The following is an 18,556-nucleotide window of genomic DNA, read 5'->3' as shown; positions in this document are numbered from 1 at the left end:
TGTGATAATGTAGGCAAAAGACGATGGTGACATTGAGCAGAATGGTAGCTAACAAGGCTGTGATTGTAATTGTTTTGGGCTGAACAGTTGGAATGGTGAAGTTGTCATTGGTGGCTATTGGAAACCTTGAGAATTTAATGTTGAGCATTTCAAGTTTGACATTTCTATTAGAAATCTAAAGTGGAATTCAGAGGTGCAACTGGATTTGAGATTAGAATTATAGGAAGACATTAAGATATAAATTAGACATTATTTGCTCATAGGTAGTATTTATTTTTTAAAAAAATTTTTAAAAAGCTAGGTTTGTAATTTTTTTTTTAAGATTTATTTATTTGAAAGTCAGAGTTACAGAGAGAGGAGAGGCAGAGAGAGAGAGGTCTTCCATCTGATGGTTCACTCCCCAATTGGCCACAACGGCTGATGCTGCGCTGATCTGAAGCCAGGAGCCAGGAGCTTCTTCCAGGTCTCCCACATGGGTAAAGGGGACAAGGACTTGGGCCATCTTCTACTGCTTTCCCAGGCCATAGCAGAGAGCTGGATGGGAAGTGGAGCAGCTGGGTCTTGAACCCTCACCCATATAGGATGACAGCATTTCAGGTCATAAGTAGTATTTAAAACTATGAGACTTGATGAGATCATCAAGAACACTGGGTGTTTACAGAGAAAAGAAGAGGTTTACAGACTCAGTCCTGCGTCATTTCAGCTTTAAGAGTTTGAGACAGGTGGAGATCCCAGCATAAGGCTACTAGGAATGACCAAGGAGGTTGGAGGAAAAGCAGAAGTGAAGCAGAATGGTTTGAGGATAAGGGAGTGATTAATTGTGTCAGGTGCTATTGTTCAATCAATAGGATGAGGACTGAAAGTGACTACTTGGACTAGTACTACCTTTAAAACCAGGCAAGAGGAATGTTTTCCTTGTATCCTGCTGTGAACCTTAAGTCAGATCCCCTCCCAGAGGGAGGAGTTCAAAGGGCCAAATATGTGCCCACTTGGAGTCAGCTGTTTCTCCTTTATCTGGGACCCTAGAATTTCCAGCTAAAATATCTTCAGCCTAATCCATGGCACATTCTCTAGGCCCATCCTTCGGCATTTGCCTAGACCTGAGTAAGGGGCCCTGCTTTTGGGAGTTGGGTAAGTGTGAATCCTGCAAGTCAGGCTGGGGTGTAAGCATATGTGTGCATGGGACATCTGGAGGTGTGAGGCAGAGCTACCAGTGGGAAGCATAGGGCACCAGGGCAGTGGCCACCTCTTCTCCACATCCTGCCACATTCCATCAGGAAAGTTCAAGGAATATAGATTCTAAGTGAAAATCTGGCCTTTAGCATAATAAATACTCATTTATGCAAGGTATGAAGACAGGATGTATTTATTTAGTACTGTTGTCTTGGCTTAACTTTATTTAGGCAGAGAGGGTTTGGACCTCTAACTCCAAGCACCGGGAATGCTTTGGACAGCCTGTGGGTTCAGCTGAACAGCAACAGTTTTATGACATGTAGAGAGAAAAGCCTCACTGGACTGGGTTAAACAGACAATGGAAGGAGAAGAATTGGGGTCCCTGAATAAAATATTTTCAGAATTTCATGGATAGGGAATGAAATAAATAAGGCTTCTAAAAGGCATAGATTTATTTTCTCATAGATTTGGAGGCTGGAACTCTAAGACCAAGCCATTGAGCCATTTATTTTCTCCTAGGACCTCTCTACTTGGCTTGTAGATTGCTCCCCTCTTGCTGTGCGCTCACATGGCCTTTTCACTACATACATGCTTCTGTGCTATCTTTCCTGGGGCCTTAATTTCTTTAATAAAGAAACCAGTCAGATTGGATCATGACCCGGTTGTCTCAGTCCATTTCCTGCTGTCGTAACAGAATGCCACAGACAGAGTACTGTATAAACCATACAAGTTTATTTAGCTTATGGACACTGCTAAGTCCTTAGAGCATGGTGCCAACATCTGGCAGGGCCTCTATGTTTCTGGATAACATGGGCCTGACTCAAATAGAAGTACCCTAAAGGCCTTCATTTTCACTACTTATGTTTTTAAAGACTCTACCCCCAAATACAATCAAATTCTAAAGAACAACACTTGGGGCTTCAGTGTATGAATGTGGACACAATTTGGGTACATGACAAGGATCTTAAATATTCTAGAACCAACAGTTGTGTGACCCAGCCCACCTTGTATGTGGATTCTCAAACGAGTCAGTGCTAGTGCTTGCTGCCTCAATTGAAATCTGCCCACACTGAAGTATGGGAAATCTGCCCACACTTCCATGCAATGGTCACTAGCTGATGATTCTTTTAGGTACATGTAGTTTACTAAGGCAACACTGGGCAAGGAAGGGCCTTAGCCTTGATGACACATTTATTTCTCACTGGATTTGAAATGAAATGGAATCAAAAGTGACCTTGCACCAAAAGTGGTTTTTTTTTTATTTATTTTTATTTATTTATTTATTTGACAGGTAGAGTTATAGATAGTGAGAGAGATGGAGAGAAAGGTCTTCCTTCCGTTGGTTCACCCCCCAAATGGCCACTACAGCTGGCGCTGTACTGATACAAAGCCAGGAGCCAGGTACTTTTTCCTTGTCTCCCAAGCAGGTGCAGGGGCCCAAGCACTTGGGCCATCCTCCACTGCCTTCCCGGGCCACAGCAGAGAGCTGGACTGGAAGAGGAACCGGGACTAGAACCCGATGCCCATATGGGATGCCAGTGCCACAGGTGGGGTATTAACCAAGTGAGCCATGGTGCCGGCCCCCAAAAGTGTTTTATATAATAACAATTACTAGATTCTTGTAATTTCTCAATTAAAATGGATAGCCAAATAAGTATGTGAATCAGAGAAGAACAAAACCGTTTCTAGAAGTCAAGTTTTAAAAACTCATTATTAGGACAATTTAAAAATATGAAAGTAAAGATAATACTATAAATTAGCCCACATCCTAAAATGTCAGCAGCTGACAGGACTAATCCTGTTTTACCAGTTTCCCTCCTACTCTTCCTATCCCTGGGATTATTTTGAAAATAAAACCCAACTATCAAACCATTGCATCCAAGAATATTTCAGCATGGATCTCGGAGGTACTCTGATTTTTTCTTTACCATAACATTACCAGAATCTAAATAATAATTCCTTAATATCAGAAGAGATTGGGCGTGTTCAGGGTGCTATGGCCATAGACAAATCCTTAATATCAATACCTAGTCAATGTACATATTTTTGAGTCTGTGTCAGAAATCCTTTTACTTTGGCCAAATTGGGTTTCGGATAAGATGTGTACATGATAATTGGTTGAGACATCTTAGATTTCTGTTACCTCATTTCTTTTCCTTGGCTGTATTTACCTTGTGGTTTATAGCTTGGAAAATCAAGCGATTTGTAGATTTTGCTAGTTGTAGCCCTTGAGATGTGGTAGCATGCACTCCTATCTTTTGTATTTCATGTATACTATTAATATATTCAGTTTGAACACATTCAGGTTGAATTTTTAGGGGTGAAGGTTAAAAATGTTATATTTGCATGTCTATACATATTTTATCTGGATAATTTATGATATTCACAGATTTTGTTTTAAAGATTTATTTATTTATTTGAAAGTCAGAGTTACACAGAGAGAAGGAGAGGCAGAGAGAGAGAGAGAGAGAGAGAGAGAGAGGTCTTCCATCTGCTGGTTCACTCTCCAGATGGCCACAATGTCTGGAGCTGCACTGATCTGAAGCCAGGAGCCAGGAGTTTCTTCTGGGTCTCCCACGCTGGTGCAGAGGCCTAAGGACTTGGGCCATCTTCCACTGCTTTCCCAGGCCATTAGCAGAGAGCTGGATCCAAAGTGGAGCATCTGGGACTCGAATCGGTGCCCATATGGGATGCCGGCACTGCAGGTAGCGGCTTTACCCATTATGCCACAGTGCCGGTCTCCGATATTTACAGATGTTAAAAGCCATTGATAACTTGATTGTTTGCTTTTTTTTGTTCTCTCAGTATTACTAATGAGATTTGTTTGCTGTATTTTCCTTTTTTTAAATCATTTTATATTTGTGGCTTGCAACCCATTGAGTTATGATGCTGTTGATACACAATTAACCCACCTTTGGTCTGGGAGTACCTTTCCATTTGGCTCCCAGTCCCCTTTGACCTGTCCTTGGTTGAAAATATCCTCCAGATTCAGCTTTCACATTCAGACTTCGGCTTGACCATTTTTTTCATGTTAGAAAGTGTAAACAAAAAGCACTTGGGGTTTTATGTTTGAGGATGATAGTTATTTTAAAGAATGCCCTGTCATTTACATATTTAACATGTTTTCTTATGTTAAAAAAACATAAAAAAGTAAGATTTTGTCTATTATTATGTATTCATTCATATAAACCACATTATCAGAATTTCGTTTTAATAATCAAAGTCTCATTTTCAGAATGCTAGAAACTACACTAAAGCAAACATTCCTTCGTCAAATTATTCTAACATCGCATATGCATATTGTTTGTGAGTTTTTTAGTCTATTTGACAACAGATTCACCTTTTAGACCACAGTAATACCCAAGGAATGCCCAACACCTTCTGTTCATTTCAGCTTTTCTCTTTAATACTATACTTGTACATCTTTTTCTCCACCGTAGTTTAGACATCCTTTCTGGTATGTATAAATAAATAAAGTCGGGTATGTTATCATGCCTTTTGTCAACGTAATCCAACCTAGAAATAGTACCCAAGTTGTAGATAGATGTGAGTTATGTATCAAACACTGCTTTTTACACTTCCATTCTCTTGCCTTTGTATTATTAAGTTATGAAGAAATAGTATTGTTATAGCCTCTTGGTCAAATCAGAGAGAGTTATCATTCTCTTGATAAGCAGTAGAACATTATTAAGTTCTGCTGTCTGGGTTGAGTGTGTCTATTGTGAAGATATCAAAGACAGCCAGATTGCTTCTGATTGTCTTAATTGCTTCTTGTTTATGTTTGAGACTATGCACTTAGATTGATCTTGTCTTATTTTCCTCTCTTTATTTTATTAACTAAAAGCATTTTTTTCTACTGAAACGAAGCCCACTAATCCTCTTTAAATGTTGAATAATGTGTGTGTTTGGCAAGTGGAAGCACTTCAATAATTTTCATTTTCCAAGCTAATAGCACAACCTTCAAGTCATTATCTGTGCAATTATACCTTAAATGTTTATTTGGGAACATTGCTAATGCAGATAAATGACTTTCTGAAGTTCAAGCATATCCAAGATTCCTGCCTCTTATTTTGCATCTGTGAAACTTCTCTCCATTGGAGTGATCTTATGATACATGGGTTCAAGGGCAATTTCTCCTTTTTCTTATCTTCTTAAACCTCCTATGGTAGGCAGAATTCCAAGATGGCCCCCAAAATACTTGTGTCCTTTTTCTACCATGATTAAATTTTCTCATGTTAGCACAGGTGTATTTGACATAGTGGTTTAGCCACTGCATGGGATGCCCGCATCCCATAATCTGAACATCTTGGTTTGAGGCACAGCTCTTATTGTCATTCCCGCTTCCTACTGTTTTGCACCCTGGGTGTCAACAAGTAATGGTTCAAGAACTTGGGTACATGTCACCCACAGGGGAGAGATATGGATTGAATTCCTGGCTCTTGCTTTGGCCTGCCCTGCACCAGCTATTGCAAGCATTTGAGGAGTGAACCAGTGGAAGAGAGCTCTGTCTCTCTGGCTCTGGCTCTGGCTCTGTCTTCTCTTCCCTCTGTCTTTGTCTCTCTTTGCCTTTCAAATAAATAAATATGAAAGGGAGTTCTTCTGTAAGTCCCTGTTCTTAAAAGGTACCTGACTCTTGGTGGAATAAGAAATTAAACTGATGGAAAATCAGTAACGTACCACTCATGGTAAGGATGCAAATCACTAAGTTTTAGTAAATTAAGTTGTGCAGCCTTCACCATACTTCAACTGTAGAATATTACTACCACCTCAAAATTTTCCCTCATTCCATTTGAGTGTCCTCTTAATATATTATTAAATTCAGTTATTATATTTCATCATATTTTTCTACTCTTTTAATTGTGGAGATCATTCCATTGTTTCTTCCTGAGTTTTGTTATTATTGGAGTTTGACACAGATTAACTTTTCATTTTTTAAAGCTTCTGTCTATTCACCTTGAAAGAACTACAGGGTGGCAGGGGGAGATCGTCCATCTACTGGTTCACTCCCCAGATGCTACGAAGGGCATGGCTAAGCCAAGAGGAAGCCAGCAGCTTCTTCCAGGTCTCCCACCTGAGTAGCAGGGACCAAAACACTTAAGCCATCTAGTGCTGCTTTTCCCAGGCGTATTAGCAGGGAGCTGGATGGGAAGTGGAAGAGCAGGGACATGTACCAGCACCCATATAGGATGCTGGAGATTTCTAAGAGGTGTCATTTTTTATTTTTATGGGTTCTCTCCAAATTTTTCTCTAGTTTATTATTTTTACAGTATTTTAATTTCTAATTTGTTATGTTTTTAGTTTTAGAATTTCTTTCCTCTAATTTTCCCTGTAGTTTTTTTGTCTTATATCTCTTTTGTTCTTTTTAATCTCTATAATTTAGCTATTCTTTTCTTTAACATTTAATAGAAAATATTTGGGAAAAGCACCTGAATAAACAATTCTCAGAAGAAGAAATACAAATGACCAACGTATGTAAGCAAACAGTGCCCAATGTCACTAGTCATCAGAGAAATACAAATCAGAAAAGCGATGAGATTATCATCACACTCCAGTTAGAATGACTGTTACCAAAAAGATGAAAAATTACAAACGCTAGCAAAGATGCTCAGAAAAGGAACCATTATACAGGGCTGGTGGAAATGCAAATTAGTACAGCCATTATGGAGGTCAGTTTGGGGGCATTCTTTGAAAAACTTAAAAATAGGTTCTGTCTTTAGTCTCAGTGGTTAAGACATTGCTTGGGTCGCCCACATCCTATATTCCCATATTGGAGTTCTGGTTCAAATCCAGGCTCCTCTACTTCTAATGCAACATCATGTTAATGCAAAAGTGCCTGGATCTCTGCCACCCATTTGAGAAACTATGATTAAGTTCCACACTCCTCTCTTTGACCTGGTCCAGCCCTGTTCTGGGCATTTGAGGGATGAACCAGAAGATGGAAGATCTGTCTGTGTCTGTCTATCTGCCTTTAAAATAAAAATGAAAATAAAAAATTTTTAGAAAGCTAAATATAGATCCACCATATGATCCAGCCATCCCACTTGAGGAGATAGAGAGAGAGAGACAGAGAGAGAGAGAGAGAGAGAGAGAGAGAGAGAGAGAGAGAGAGAGATTTATAGATATCTATATATCTGAAGGATGTGCTGTCAGAATCTCAAAGAGATACATGCACTCAAATGTTCATTGTAGCACTATACACATAGCTAAAATAGAGAATCAGCTTAGGTAAACATGGATGGATATATGGGTAAACAAAATATTATACACACCCACCCACCCACCCACACACACACACATGCATACACACACAGTGGAATATTTTTCAGCCAGGAAAAGTATGACTGAAGTTCTTAATTTGCAGCAAAATAGTTGTAACTGGAGTTCATTATGTTAAGTAAAATAATCAAGACACAGAAAAACAGATATTTCACGTTCTTACTCATATATGAAAGTTCAAGAAGTTACTCTAGACTTAAAATGGTGGTTTTAAGGGGCTGGGAATGATGAGGTGTGGATAGAGAGAGGTTGGATAACTAATACCAGAACACTGTTAGATAGAAGTAATAGGTTCTAGCATTCTAAAGCAGAGTGGAGCAAGTGTAGGTCATGTTAGTGCGTTGTATGCTGTATATACAGAGCTGAAAAAGAGGAGCCAGTGTGTTCCAAACATAAAGAAAGGAAAGGAAATGCAAATGCTGATTATCTGATTTGAACAGTTTATGCTGCATACCAGTGATGAAATGGTGCGTGATACTCTTAAAGATGTACAAGTATTACAAGTTAATCAAAAAATTAAAAAAGAAAGTATACTAAGTCCATTCATTAGTATCTTGCAAAGATTTTTACAGCAACTTGTAAATTTTTAGATTTATTTATAAATGACTTTCTTTTTTAAACTTTAAATAAGGTCTATGTGTGATTTTCCTCTTTGACTAAGTTATAATTGTGGAGAGAAGTTTCAAATGTCTTTTCTTTTAAAAACTATTTTTAGAAATCTCTATGTAATATGCCTATTTAGTTTGAATTTTACTATTAGTTTTTTCATGGTGATGATATTTATGTAAAGAGAACAGATTCAATAGTTTATAGATGAAATTCTAAGAATGTAATGATATCATAGACTACTAATGTAATTTGTAATTTTTAAATTCATTGTCATAATTTTTGTGACCTAATATGTTTTCAATAATGTCCCATAGATTTCCAGAAACTAGTTGTCATCAAGTTACCAAATTTATTATATGCTAATTTACATTGAGTCTTTTAAATTTCTATGTCTTTTCCTTTTATTTTCTTGCTTCCTCATTGGTAGGATGCTAAAGTTTCCCACCTTCTGATTATTTCCTTTATTATTTAAAATATTTATCACTTTAATGTAAAGGCTTATAACGTTAAGCTTTTCTTTAACGTTTAATAGAAAATATTTGGGAAAAGCACCTGAATAAACAATTCTCAGAAGAAGAAATACAAATGACCAACATATGTAAGCAAACAATGCCCAATGTCACTAGCCATCAGAGAAATACAAATCAGAAAAGCAATGAGATAGATTATCATCACACTCCAGTTAGAATGACTGTTACCAAAAAGATGAAAATAAAGCTAAATAGCTAAAAATAAAGGTGTTTTTGAATTTACTGACATCTTAAAAAATACTTTCGTCAGTATTGAATGACTGTTTTTGACATATGACTTCATCATTTTGTCTTTTCCTTTTGTTTTTATTAGATTTTTGAAGTTCATTATAACTAACAAATAATTGGTGTTCTCTCCCTGTCTTCCCCCAACACAGACTACATGCTCTTGCTTGCTCTCTCTCTCTCTCTCTCTCTCTCTCTTTTTTTAAAGGAAACTTAATCTATATTATTGTCAGAATCAATATGCTTAGTTTTAGGCTTTTGCTTTCTTGCCATTTCCTTTCCACTTCTTCATTGATTATCATTTGTGACTTTTTATATTTGATGTTGATTTGGAAAGCAAGTATTTTTAACACTTGATTTTTACTAATGATCACTTCTATGAGTATTGAACATTTAAAACTCTTTCTCTTAGTTTGAAGATAATGGCTATATAACCTCTGATTATGTTATTCCAGAGAAATTTTGCACAATTGCTTGCTTTGCTTGTTTTTAACTTTTATGGACAATTAGCTATATATGGTTAGAAGTATGATACAGTTTTCATTTCTTAAGAGTATTTTATCTATCCAACTATATACTTTTGTTTGTAATTGTTATTTCTTATTAACCTGAATTCTTTTAAAACTTAATGAGTGGCCGGTGCCGCGGCTCACTAGGCTAATCCTCCGCCTTGCGGCGCTGGCACCCCGGGTTCTAATCCCGGTCGGGGCGCCAGATTCTGTCCCGGTTGCCCCTCTTCCAGGCCAGCTCTCTGCTGTGGCCCGGGAGTGCAGTGGAGGATGGCCCAAGTGCTTGGGCCCTGCACCCCATGGGAGACCAGGTTAAGTACCTGGCTCCTGGCTTTGGATCAGCGCAGTGCGCTGGTTGCAGCGCGCCAGCCGTGGTGGCCATTGGAGGGTGAACCAACGGCAAAGGAAGACCTTTCTCTCTGTCTCTCTCTCTCACTGTCCACTCTGCCTGTCAAAAAAAAAAAAAAAAAAAAAAAACACACCAAAAAGGAAACCTGTTGAAGTGAAAGGGACACTATGGGAAACGGTGACTTGATCAGCATAGCCCTGACTGTTAATGAACAACTTAATACATTATCCCTCTTAGTAGTTTTTTTTGTCTGTTCTACTTAATATGACTGGTTTAATTCTGTAATTAATACACAGTTATTCTTAAGTGTTGAAATTTAACTGAAATGTGATCCCTGTTAAACATAAGAGTAGGAATAAGAGAGGGAAGAGATATATAATTTGGGACATGCTCAAGCTGACTTGCCCCAAATGGTAGAGTTAGAAACATACCAGGGTACTCCAATTTAATCCCATCAAGGTGGCATGTACCAATGCCATCTCACTAGTCCAAGTGATCAATTTCAGTTCGCAATTGATCATAATGAAAGGACTAAGAGTCAAAGGGAGCACATAAGCAAGTCTAGTACCTGCTAACACTAACCGATAGAATAAATAAAGGGGAGAGTGATCCAACATGGGAAGTGAGATACTCAGCAGACTCATAGAATGGCAGATGCCCTAAATAGCACTCTGGCCTCAGAATCAGCCCTAAAGGCATTCAGATCTGGCTGAAAAGCCCATGAGAGTATTTCAGGCATGGAAAGCCAAGACACTCTGGCAAAAGATCTCTGTGAGTGAGATCTCAGTGGAAAGAACAGGTCTTCAAAGAAGGAGGTACCTTTCTCTGAAGGGAGGAGAGAACCTCCACTTTGACTATGACCTTGTCTAAACAAGATAAGAGTCGGAGAACTCAAGGGGCTTCCATAGCCTTGGAAACTCATGACTGGAGCATAGGGAGATTACTGATGCCATAGACAGGAGTGTCAATTGGTAAAGTCAACAACAGGAGTCACTGTGCACTTACTCCTCATGTAGGATCTCTGTCCTTAATGTGCTGTGCATTGAGATTTAATGCTATAACGAGTACTCAAATAATATATTTCACTTTGTGTTTCTATGGGGGTGCAAACGATTGAAATCTTTACTTAATGCATACTAAACTGATCCTCTGTAAAAAAAAAAAAAAAAGAAAAGAAAAGAAAAGAAACTATCAACTCCCAACTTGACTCTCACTGGGATTAAACATGACAATAGGTCTGATCTGATTTCATCATCATTAAAAAAAATCATCTATTATTTTTCACTTTATGTTTCTGTGTGGGAGCAAACTGTTGAAATCCTTACTTAATGTATACTAAGCTGATCTTCTGTATATTAAGATAATCGAAAATGAATCTTGATGTGAATGGAAGGGGAGAGGGAGTGGGAAAGGGGAGGGTTGTGGGTGGGAGGGACGGTATGGGGGGGAAGCCATAGTAATCCACTATTCGTACTTTGGAAACGTATATTCATTAAATAAAAGTTAAAAAAAAAAAAAAACCCTTAATGAATAAGTGGCCAGTATTGCAGTCAGTATAGCAGTACAGCTGCTGCTTGCGACACTGGCATACCATATGGGTGTTGGTTCAAGTCCTGGCCGCTTCACTTACGATCCTGCTCCCTGCTCATGGCCTGGGAAAAGCAGCAGAAGATGGCCCAAATATTTGGGCTCCTGCCACTTATGCAGGAGACCTGGAGAAGCTTCTGGCCCCTGACTGTGGCCTGGCCCGCCCCAGCCACAGCTGTTTATGCTATATGGGGAGTGATCCAGTAGATGGAAGAGCTCTCTGTCCTTTCCTTTCTCTCTGTAACTGACTTTCCAATAACTAACTAAATAAATCTTTAAAAGCTGAATAAAATAAGGCACAATGTGAATTTGAAAAAGGAAAATATTTTTTAAAGAATTATTTATATATGAAAGGCAGAGTTAGAGAGTGGCAGAAGCAGAGAGAGAGGTTTTCCTTCTGCTGGTTCACTGCCCCAGTGGCTGAAACAGCCAGAGCTGCACAGATCAGAAGCCAGGTGCCTGGAGCTTCTTCTGAGTCTCCCACCTGGTTACAAGTGCCATCTTCCACTGTTTACCCAGGCCACAGCCAGGAGCTGGATTGGAAGTGGAGCAGCCAGGACTTGAACCGGCGCCCATATTGGATGCTGGCACTACAGGTGGTGGCTTTACCTGCTATGCCACAGCACAGGCCCCAAGGAAAAATATTTTCATAAGATTATATACTTGGGCTGGTTTCAGGGTAATGAAGCCTATTGGTATACAAAAAATTTTAGCTAAAAATAAAGGTGTTTTTGAACTTACTGACATCTTAAAAACAGTTATAGAGTTCATTTACATTTCTACAGGAAAACTCAGCTGCCTGAAATAGGATATATGCTAGCTTAAAGAACCCAAACCAGGAGGAGATGACTTTTGGACACTTTTTAGCATTGCAATGCATAATTCACATCATTCCACACAAATTCCAGACATAGGTATCTTCATGTAATTTATCCTTCTGTACATTTTGTTAATGGGTTAATGACACCTGGTGGGCATCTGGCATCTTTTGGGACTCTCCATACTCAAGCAGAAAGACATAGATCAGCTCACAATACTTGACTGATGTGCCCAGGATCACTCCACCTTCACACAGTTCTGGGCTTAGGACTCTAATCCATGTTCATTAGCCTAGATAACAAAGCAAATCATTATTTTCCCCTACTTAGCCATTAATTACAGTTAACAATGTAATGCGATCGTGATTTCAAAGTTGGGAAGATATATTGTTGACAGTGAAATCTAATGAAACACTAGCTACTTATATTTAATAAAAGATGTTGCTGTTGAGTTAATTGCATTTATGTAATATATTAGCTTACTTTCATTTTGTCAGTTTTGTTCTAATTCTGATGGCTAAACTATATACTACTCATATCATAATGGGAATAAGATTCTCAAATTAGAGGATGGATTATAGTAATTTTTAAATAAACAAGGTCTTGAAGTATCTACAGGCTGATAGTAAGAAATCACACTTGTTCAGTTATAGCAAAAGCTTCTTATAATAACCTCCATGAACGCTTGGACAAATCAATGCAAGCAGATCAATTTTTCTTAGGTCTTTAAATGTTTAAGCTGGCACCTGGCCTTTGTAATGTCTCTTGGTTGTAGGTAATAGCTGAGAATTGAAGGTGAAGGATTACAACTTGTGGGTAGCTATTCTACCCCAAATGATCCACTGGATGTGGCTGAAAATGCCAGTTTGAAAATATATTCAGGGGATTAGGAATGAATACTTTTTTGCCTGAAATCTTGTGGTTTAGCTTTAGTACTTACTATAGTCAGTCCAGTTCTTTGAAATATTGAGCTGTCTGACAGCTTAAAATCCTAAGTTTCCTTTAAACTTGAGACCAGCTTTGGAGGAGAAGGGGGTAGCATGGGGATGGATTTTATGTAAGGCTCTCTTAAGAGAATTTGCTGAAGTGCTTTTGCTGGCAGGGCACTGGGAAGACTAGCAGACTGCTCCTGTGAAGTCCTTCTTGGGTTTTGCCCTTGGCCGAGATCAACATTTAGTCAGATAATTTACATCAGGGCCACTGAAGTCTGTTGTTGGGCCTTGTCTGAATCTTCAGTTTCCCTTCATCAGGAAGCATGGAAAAACCCCAGGTGCAATGTCTAGGTTTTGTTAAGCAGTTGGGTATTAGGAAAAGCCCTGATACTCTTATAACCTAATTCCCAGCAGGATGTGTTTCTCAGTTGAGAAACTGCAGGGATTATATATATATATAGTTAGGTTTATATAGGTTTGTGTGTGTGTGTGTATAGTTTTCTTTTATATATATATATATATATATATAGTTTTCTCTATGGGTTTATATTTTTTCTTTTATATAAGTTTATATATATAGTTTTCTATTCCTTTTGAAGATTAATTTATTTGAAAGCAGAGTTAGAGAGACACAGAGAGAGAGACATCCTCTGTCTACTGTTTCACTCCCCAAATGGCCACAATGGCCATTCTGAAGCTAGGAGCCAGTAACTCCATCTAGGTTTCCCACATGGGTGGCAGGTGCGCAAGCACTGGGACCATCCACTACTGACCTACCAGGTTCATAGCAAAGAGCTAGATCGAAAGTGAGAGCAGCCAGGTCTCAAATGGGATGCCAGTGTCACAAATGGTAGCTTAGCCCACTGTGCCACAACACCAGCCCTCAGAAACTTTTCATAAAACATCTCCTCACCAAAGTTTACCTAATGAGATTCCTTTCTTTGTGAATGTGGTCAGATGCCACCAGTGTATTAAAATATATGGAGAACCTTAAAATATGCAGAGTTGTTACTTTTATGTTAAATATAAGCATCTTAAATGGTTACTAAGAATTAAAACAGCAAAAGGCGTTAAAGAACATGGGTTTAGTCCTAAATATTTTGCCTAGGTGGGCACATCACTTTCTTTTTTTTTCTTTATTTGTATATTGGAGAGTGTTCTACCTATCCTTATATAACTCAGAGAAGTAGTTGGATATAAGTTACAAGATTGCTTATGAACTAGAGGGCCCCCCCTGCACATACAGAGTTTATTACCAATATGGCAATATATTGGTAATATATTTATTACAATATATTATAACAAAAGGCCTTTTGAACTTGAAAATGTGTCATAGCTATCAAAAGTGTTTAACAAAGGATGACATGCTGGCTAAGTTTTGAAGGCATATTTGAAACAATAAATATAGAAAGAAAAAAGAGGTCTTCAAAAATCATAGCGAAGGAGGTAAGAACTGAGCCTTTAAAAATCTCTTGACCTCAGAAGCACAGAGAAGGTGACGATGAACATTCCAGAGGGAGAGAAGCAGCTGTGAAACAGTCCAGGGCAGGAATGGCCACAGCATGATCAAGAATGAAAGAGAGGGGGGTGTCATTTTAGTAGAAGTCCTACCTGTATTTAAGTATAAAAGTAAACATCTGAAGAGACATTACTCTGTACTTTTATTCCAGAGTAGAAGCAAAGGCTTATACAGCTTGCATCTGATTTAGAACTAGTAGGTTCAGCTTCAACATAGGAGAAAATGAAGTACTTAAGGACTTAGGGAAGATACAGAGTAAAATTAGCATCAATTTTCTGGTCTCCATTACAGCAGCTTTCCTGGAGAAAGGGATTTTAGAAGAAAGTAGTAAAAGTGGATTTGCAGAAAGGTAAATAAGTTGGCCTCATTTTGGAGATTTGGGAGATAAAATGAATTGTGTGACCAAAATTAGACTCTGTAGTCTTTTTATAAAAAAACAGATATTTATTTTTATGAACTTGAAAGGTAGAGAGAGAGATCTCTCTTTGGCTGATTCATTCACCAAATGCCCATAACTGCTGAGGTTGTGTCAGGCCAAAGTGAGAAGCCAGGAACTCAATCCAGGTCTCCCACATACATAGGTCATAAGGGTCCAAGTAAATGAGCCATCACCTGCTGCCTCTCGGGGTGCTTCCTGAATCCTGCAGCAGAGCCTGAACTTGAAAGTGGGCACTGGTACGGGATACAGGTGTTCCATGCAGCAGCTTACCTGCTGTGCCAAATCCCCACCCTTCAACTATGGTCTTCTAAGAGGCACATTGAAAGGCTCACTCTCCATTCCTCTTGGTTCAATTGTCTTCTTTGATATCAGGGCCACTTGAAAACTTACAAACTTGCTAACCTGTTGCCTGTTCTGTTATATGAGGCTCCTGAAAAATGGAACTTGTGGTGTTGTTGTTTTTAAAACAGGACTTTACCAAGTAAGCAAAGTGTCACTTCTGTTTTGCCTGAGACTTTCTATGTGCTCATCCATATACTCCTCTCTCTAATGTCTCCTGTTTTATCCACAAAGGGACTGTGTTTCAGACGAGACTTTGGGTCATTTCTTAGCATGTTGCTTTTCCTGCCTTTCCACATCAGGAGTAGCTTCCTTGTCCTCTTGGCCACGTGAGCTGATTTCTCTTTTAAAGTAGAAGTATTCAAAACCTGTTGATATGAAATGGACACTGTGAGAAACGATGACTTGATCAGCCCTTGTCCTGACTGTCGAGAAATAACTTACTACTTTTTCCTTTTTGTATTTTTTGTTCTACTTAATACCATTGGTAGAACTCTTTAATTAACACACAATTATTCTTAGGTGTTTAAATTTAACTGAAAAGTGATCCCTGTTAAATATAAGAGTGGGAATAAGAGAGGGAGGAGTTGTACAGTTCGGCACTTGCTCAATTGGGCTTTCCGCTAATGGTAGAGTTAGAAATGTGCCAGGGGATTCCAATTCAATCCCATCAAGGTGGCATGTACCAGTGCCATCTCACTAGTCAAAGTGATCAGTTTTAGTTCATAATTCATCATAATGATAGGATTAAGTGTCAAAGGGATCACATAAACAAGACTAGTGTCTGCTAATACTAACTGATAGAATTAAAAAGGAGAGAACAATCCAACATGGGAAGTGGGATACACAGCAAACTCATAGAATGGCAGATGTCCTAAACAGCACTCTGGCCTCAGAATCAGCCCTTAAGGCATTCAGATCTGGCTAAAAAACCCATGAGAGTATTTCAGGGATGGAAAACCAAGACACTCTGGGAAAAAAAAAAAAAAAGCCTAAATGAAAGATCTCTGCGAGTGAGATCCCAGTGGAAAGAACGGGCCATCAAAGAAGGAGGTACCTTTCTCTGAAGGGAAGAGGGAACTTCCATCTTGACCATGGCCTTGTCTAAATAAGATCAGAGTTGGCGAACTCAAGAGGTTTCCATAGCCTTGGCAGCTCATGACAAGAGCCTCAGGTGATTACCGATGTCATAAATAAGAGGGGTCAGTTGTTAAATCAACAACAAGAGTCACTGTGCATTTACTCCCCATGTAGAATCTCTGTCTTTAATGTGTTTTACTATGTGAATTAACGGTATAAGTAGTACTCAAACAGTACTTTATACTTTGTGTTTCTGTGTGGGTGCAAACTGTTGAATATTTAATTAGTATATACTAAATTGATCTTCTGTATATAAAGATAATTGAAAATGAATATTGATGAAGAATGGGATAGGAGAGGGAGTGGGAGATGGGATAGTTGCAGGTAGGAGGGTGGTTATGGGGGAAAAAGCTACTATAATCCAAAAGTTGTACTTTGGAAATTTATATTTATTAAATAAAAGTTAAAAAAGTAGAAGTATTCAGAAATCATTTCCCTTGTGAACATCACTGGCTACTCTTTGGTTTTCATTAGGCATGTATTTCCTTGTTTTGTTACATTTACTTGTCCTGCACTATCTTTGTCATGCTAGACTGAGAATATTACAATGGGGCTCTGTCTTGCAGTTTTCTTACTTTTTTTTATTTTTATTATTTTTTTGACAGGCAGAGTGGACAGTGAGAGAGAGAGAGAGAGAAAGGTCTTCCTTTGCCATTGGTTCACCCTCCAATGGCCGCTGCGGCTGGCACACCGCGCTGATCCAATGGCAGGAGCCAGGTGCTTCTCCTGGTCTCCCATGGGGTGCAGGGCCCAAGCATTTGGGCCATCCTCCACTGCACTCCCGGGCCACAGCAGAGAGCTGGCCTGGAAGAGGGGCAACCGGGACAGAATCCGGCACCCTGACCGGGACTAGAACCCGGTGTGCCGGCACTGCAAGGTGGCGGATTAGCTTAGTGAGCCGCGGCACTGGCCTGCAGTTTTCTACATTCCATTTCTTGGTGTCTCTGAAAATGTGATTGGCAATGATGTCATAAACTAATTGTCCATATGTGAATATGTGTGACCTAGAGTTTCATATAGACCATTGGTTTTCAATTCTGTGTGTTTATTCAATTTTAAAGGAAATTCGGTGCAGAATACATGTGTAGAGCATCCCATATGAGAAAATCAGAGCTGGGTAAATGTGTTGAAACTACAATGAAACTTTAAAAGTTCATTCTTTTTTTTTTTTTTTTTTTTGTTTATCACTGTGCCTCTAGCACTTTGTACCAACACAAATGGGGCACTAAGTGTGTAAGTGTGTTGAATGAGTACTAATTTAACTTACTGGAGCTGTCTGTCTTAATTGGTATTTTTAAATATCTGGGTAAAGATCTCCAGAATGTTGTCTCAACAAGCAAGATCATTAAATGTGTTTCCGATGGTTGAAAGATAACTTCACAGCATTTTATCGTGTTCTCTTGGGAAAAGGGAACGTGGGTTTTTAATGTATTTTGTTGAAAGGAGGGTAGAAGAAATAAATTAGGAAAACAGAGTTGCTATAATCTGGCTTTTGTTTATTTAGTGTTTTTGGTCTTTCTATTATTAAAAAAAAATACAATAGAACATAAAAAGAAAAACCCATGGGAAAATACTTCCTAGTTCATGGACTTGCTTCAGCGTTCAAGGTGTTGAGTTCAGGCTTGCTCACACTCCTCTCTACACTGACATTTCATGGTAGATGGTTTGCCTGTTCTACCTAACATGTGGCGGCTTCTGGGGCAGTATTCACACAACGAGAATGTTTAAGATCAGGAGCTGAAATTGCTTGCTCTTGACAAGTCTCAGAGAACAAGAGCTAAGATACAGTTATGTGAGGAGACCACTGACTTTCCCTTTTATTCTTTTCTTTCTCATTTAGCTCAAGCCAGGGCAGAACAGCTGCAGGGACAGTGACAGCGAAAGCGCCAGTGGAGAATCCAAGGGCTTCCACCGGAGCAGCTCTCGGGAAAGGCTCAGCGATGTAAGTTCCCCCCCTCCCCCCCAAAAAAAAGAAAAAAAAAGGCAAAACCACTTGACCACATGCACATGCCTTTGGCTCCGGTCTCAGCTTCACCCTCACTCCTGCTTCTAGATCCCTGTGAAGATCCCAGAATGACAGTTCATGCTCTCTTCCTGTTCACATGTTTGAG

At 39.0% G+C, this 18,556-nt stretch overlaps 1 protein-coding gene across 10 annotated transcripts in view; it reads left to right on the top strand.

Annotated features, from left to right (window-relative positions):
- The window catches only part of AUTS2 (activator of transcription and developmental regulator AUTS2), a 1,249,738-nt gene that overhangs the window by 544,355 nt on the left and 686,827 nt on the right, over positions 1-18,556 (top strand). For all 10 annotated transcript variants that reach the window (XM_051847919.2, XM_051847927.2, XM_051847923.2 and 7 more), the window contains one exon: positions 18,286-18,387. In XM_051847919.2, coding sequence (XP_051703879.1) covers positions 18,286-18,387 — 102 coding nt within the window. The remainder of the gene's footprint in view (positions 1-18,285; positions 18,388-18,556) is intronic.

Source organism: Oryctolagus cuniculus, chromosome 19, assembly GCF_964237555.1.
Source record: "Oryctolagus cuniculus chromosome 19, mOryCun1.1, whole genome shotgun sequence".
In the NCBI taxonomy this organism is placed as follows: Eukaryota; Metazoa; Chordata; class Mammalia; order Lagomorpha; family Leporidae; genus Oryctolagus; species Oryctolagus cuniculus.
This window is presented reverse-complemented; position numbering and strand designations above follow the sequence as displayed.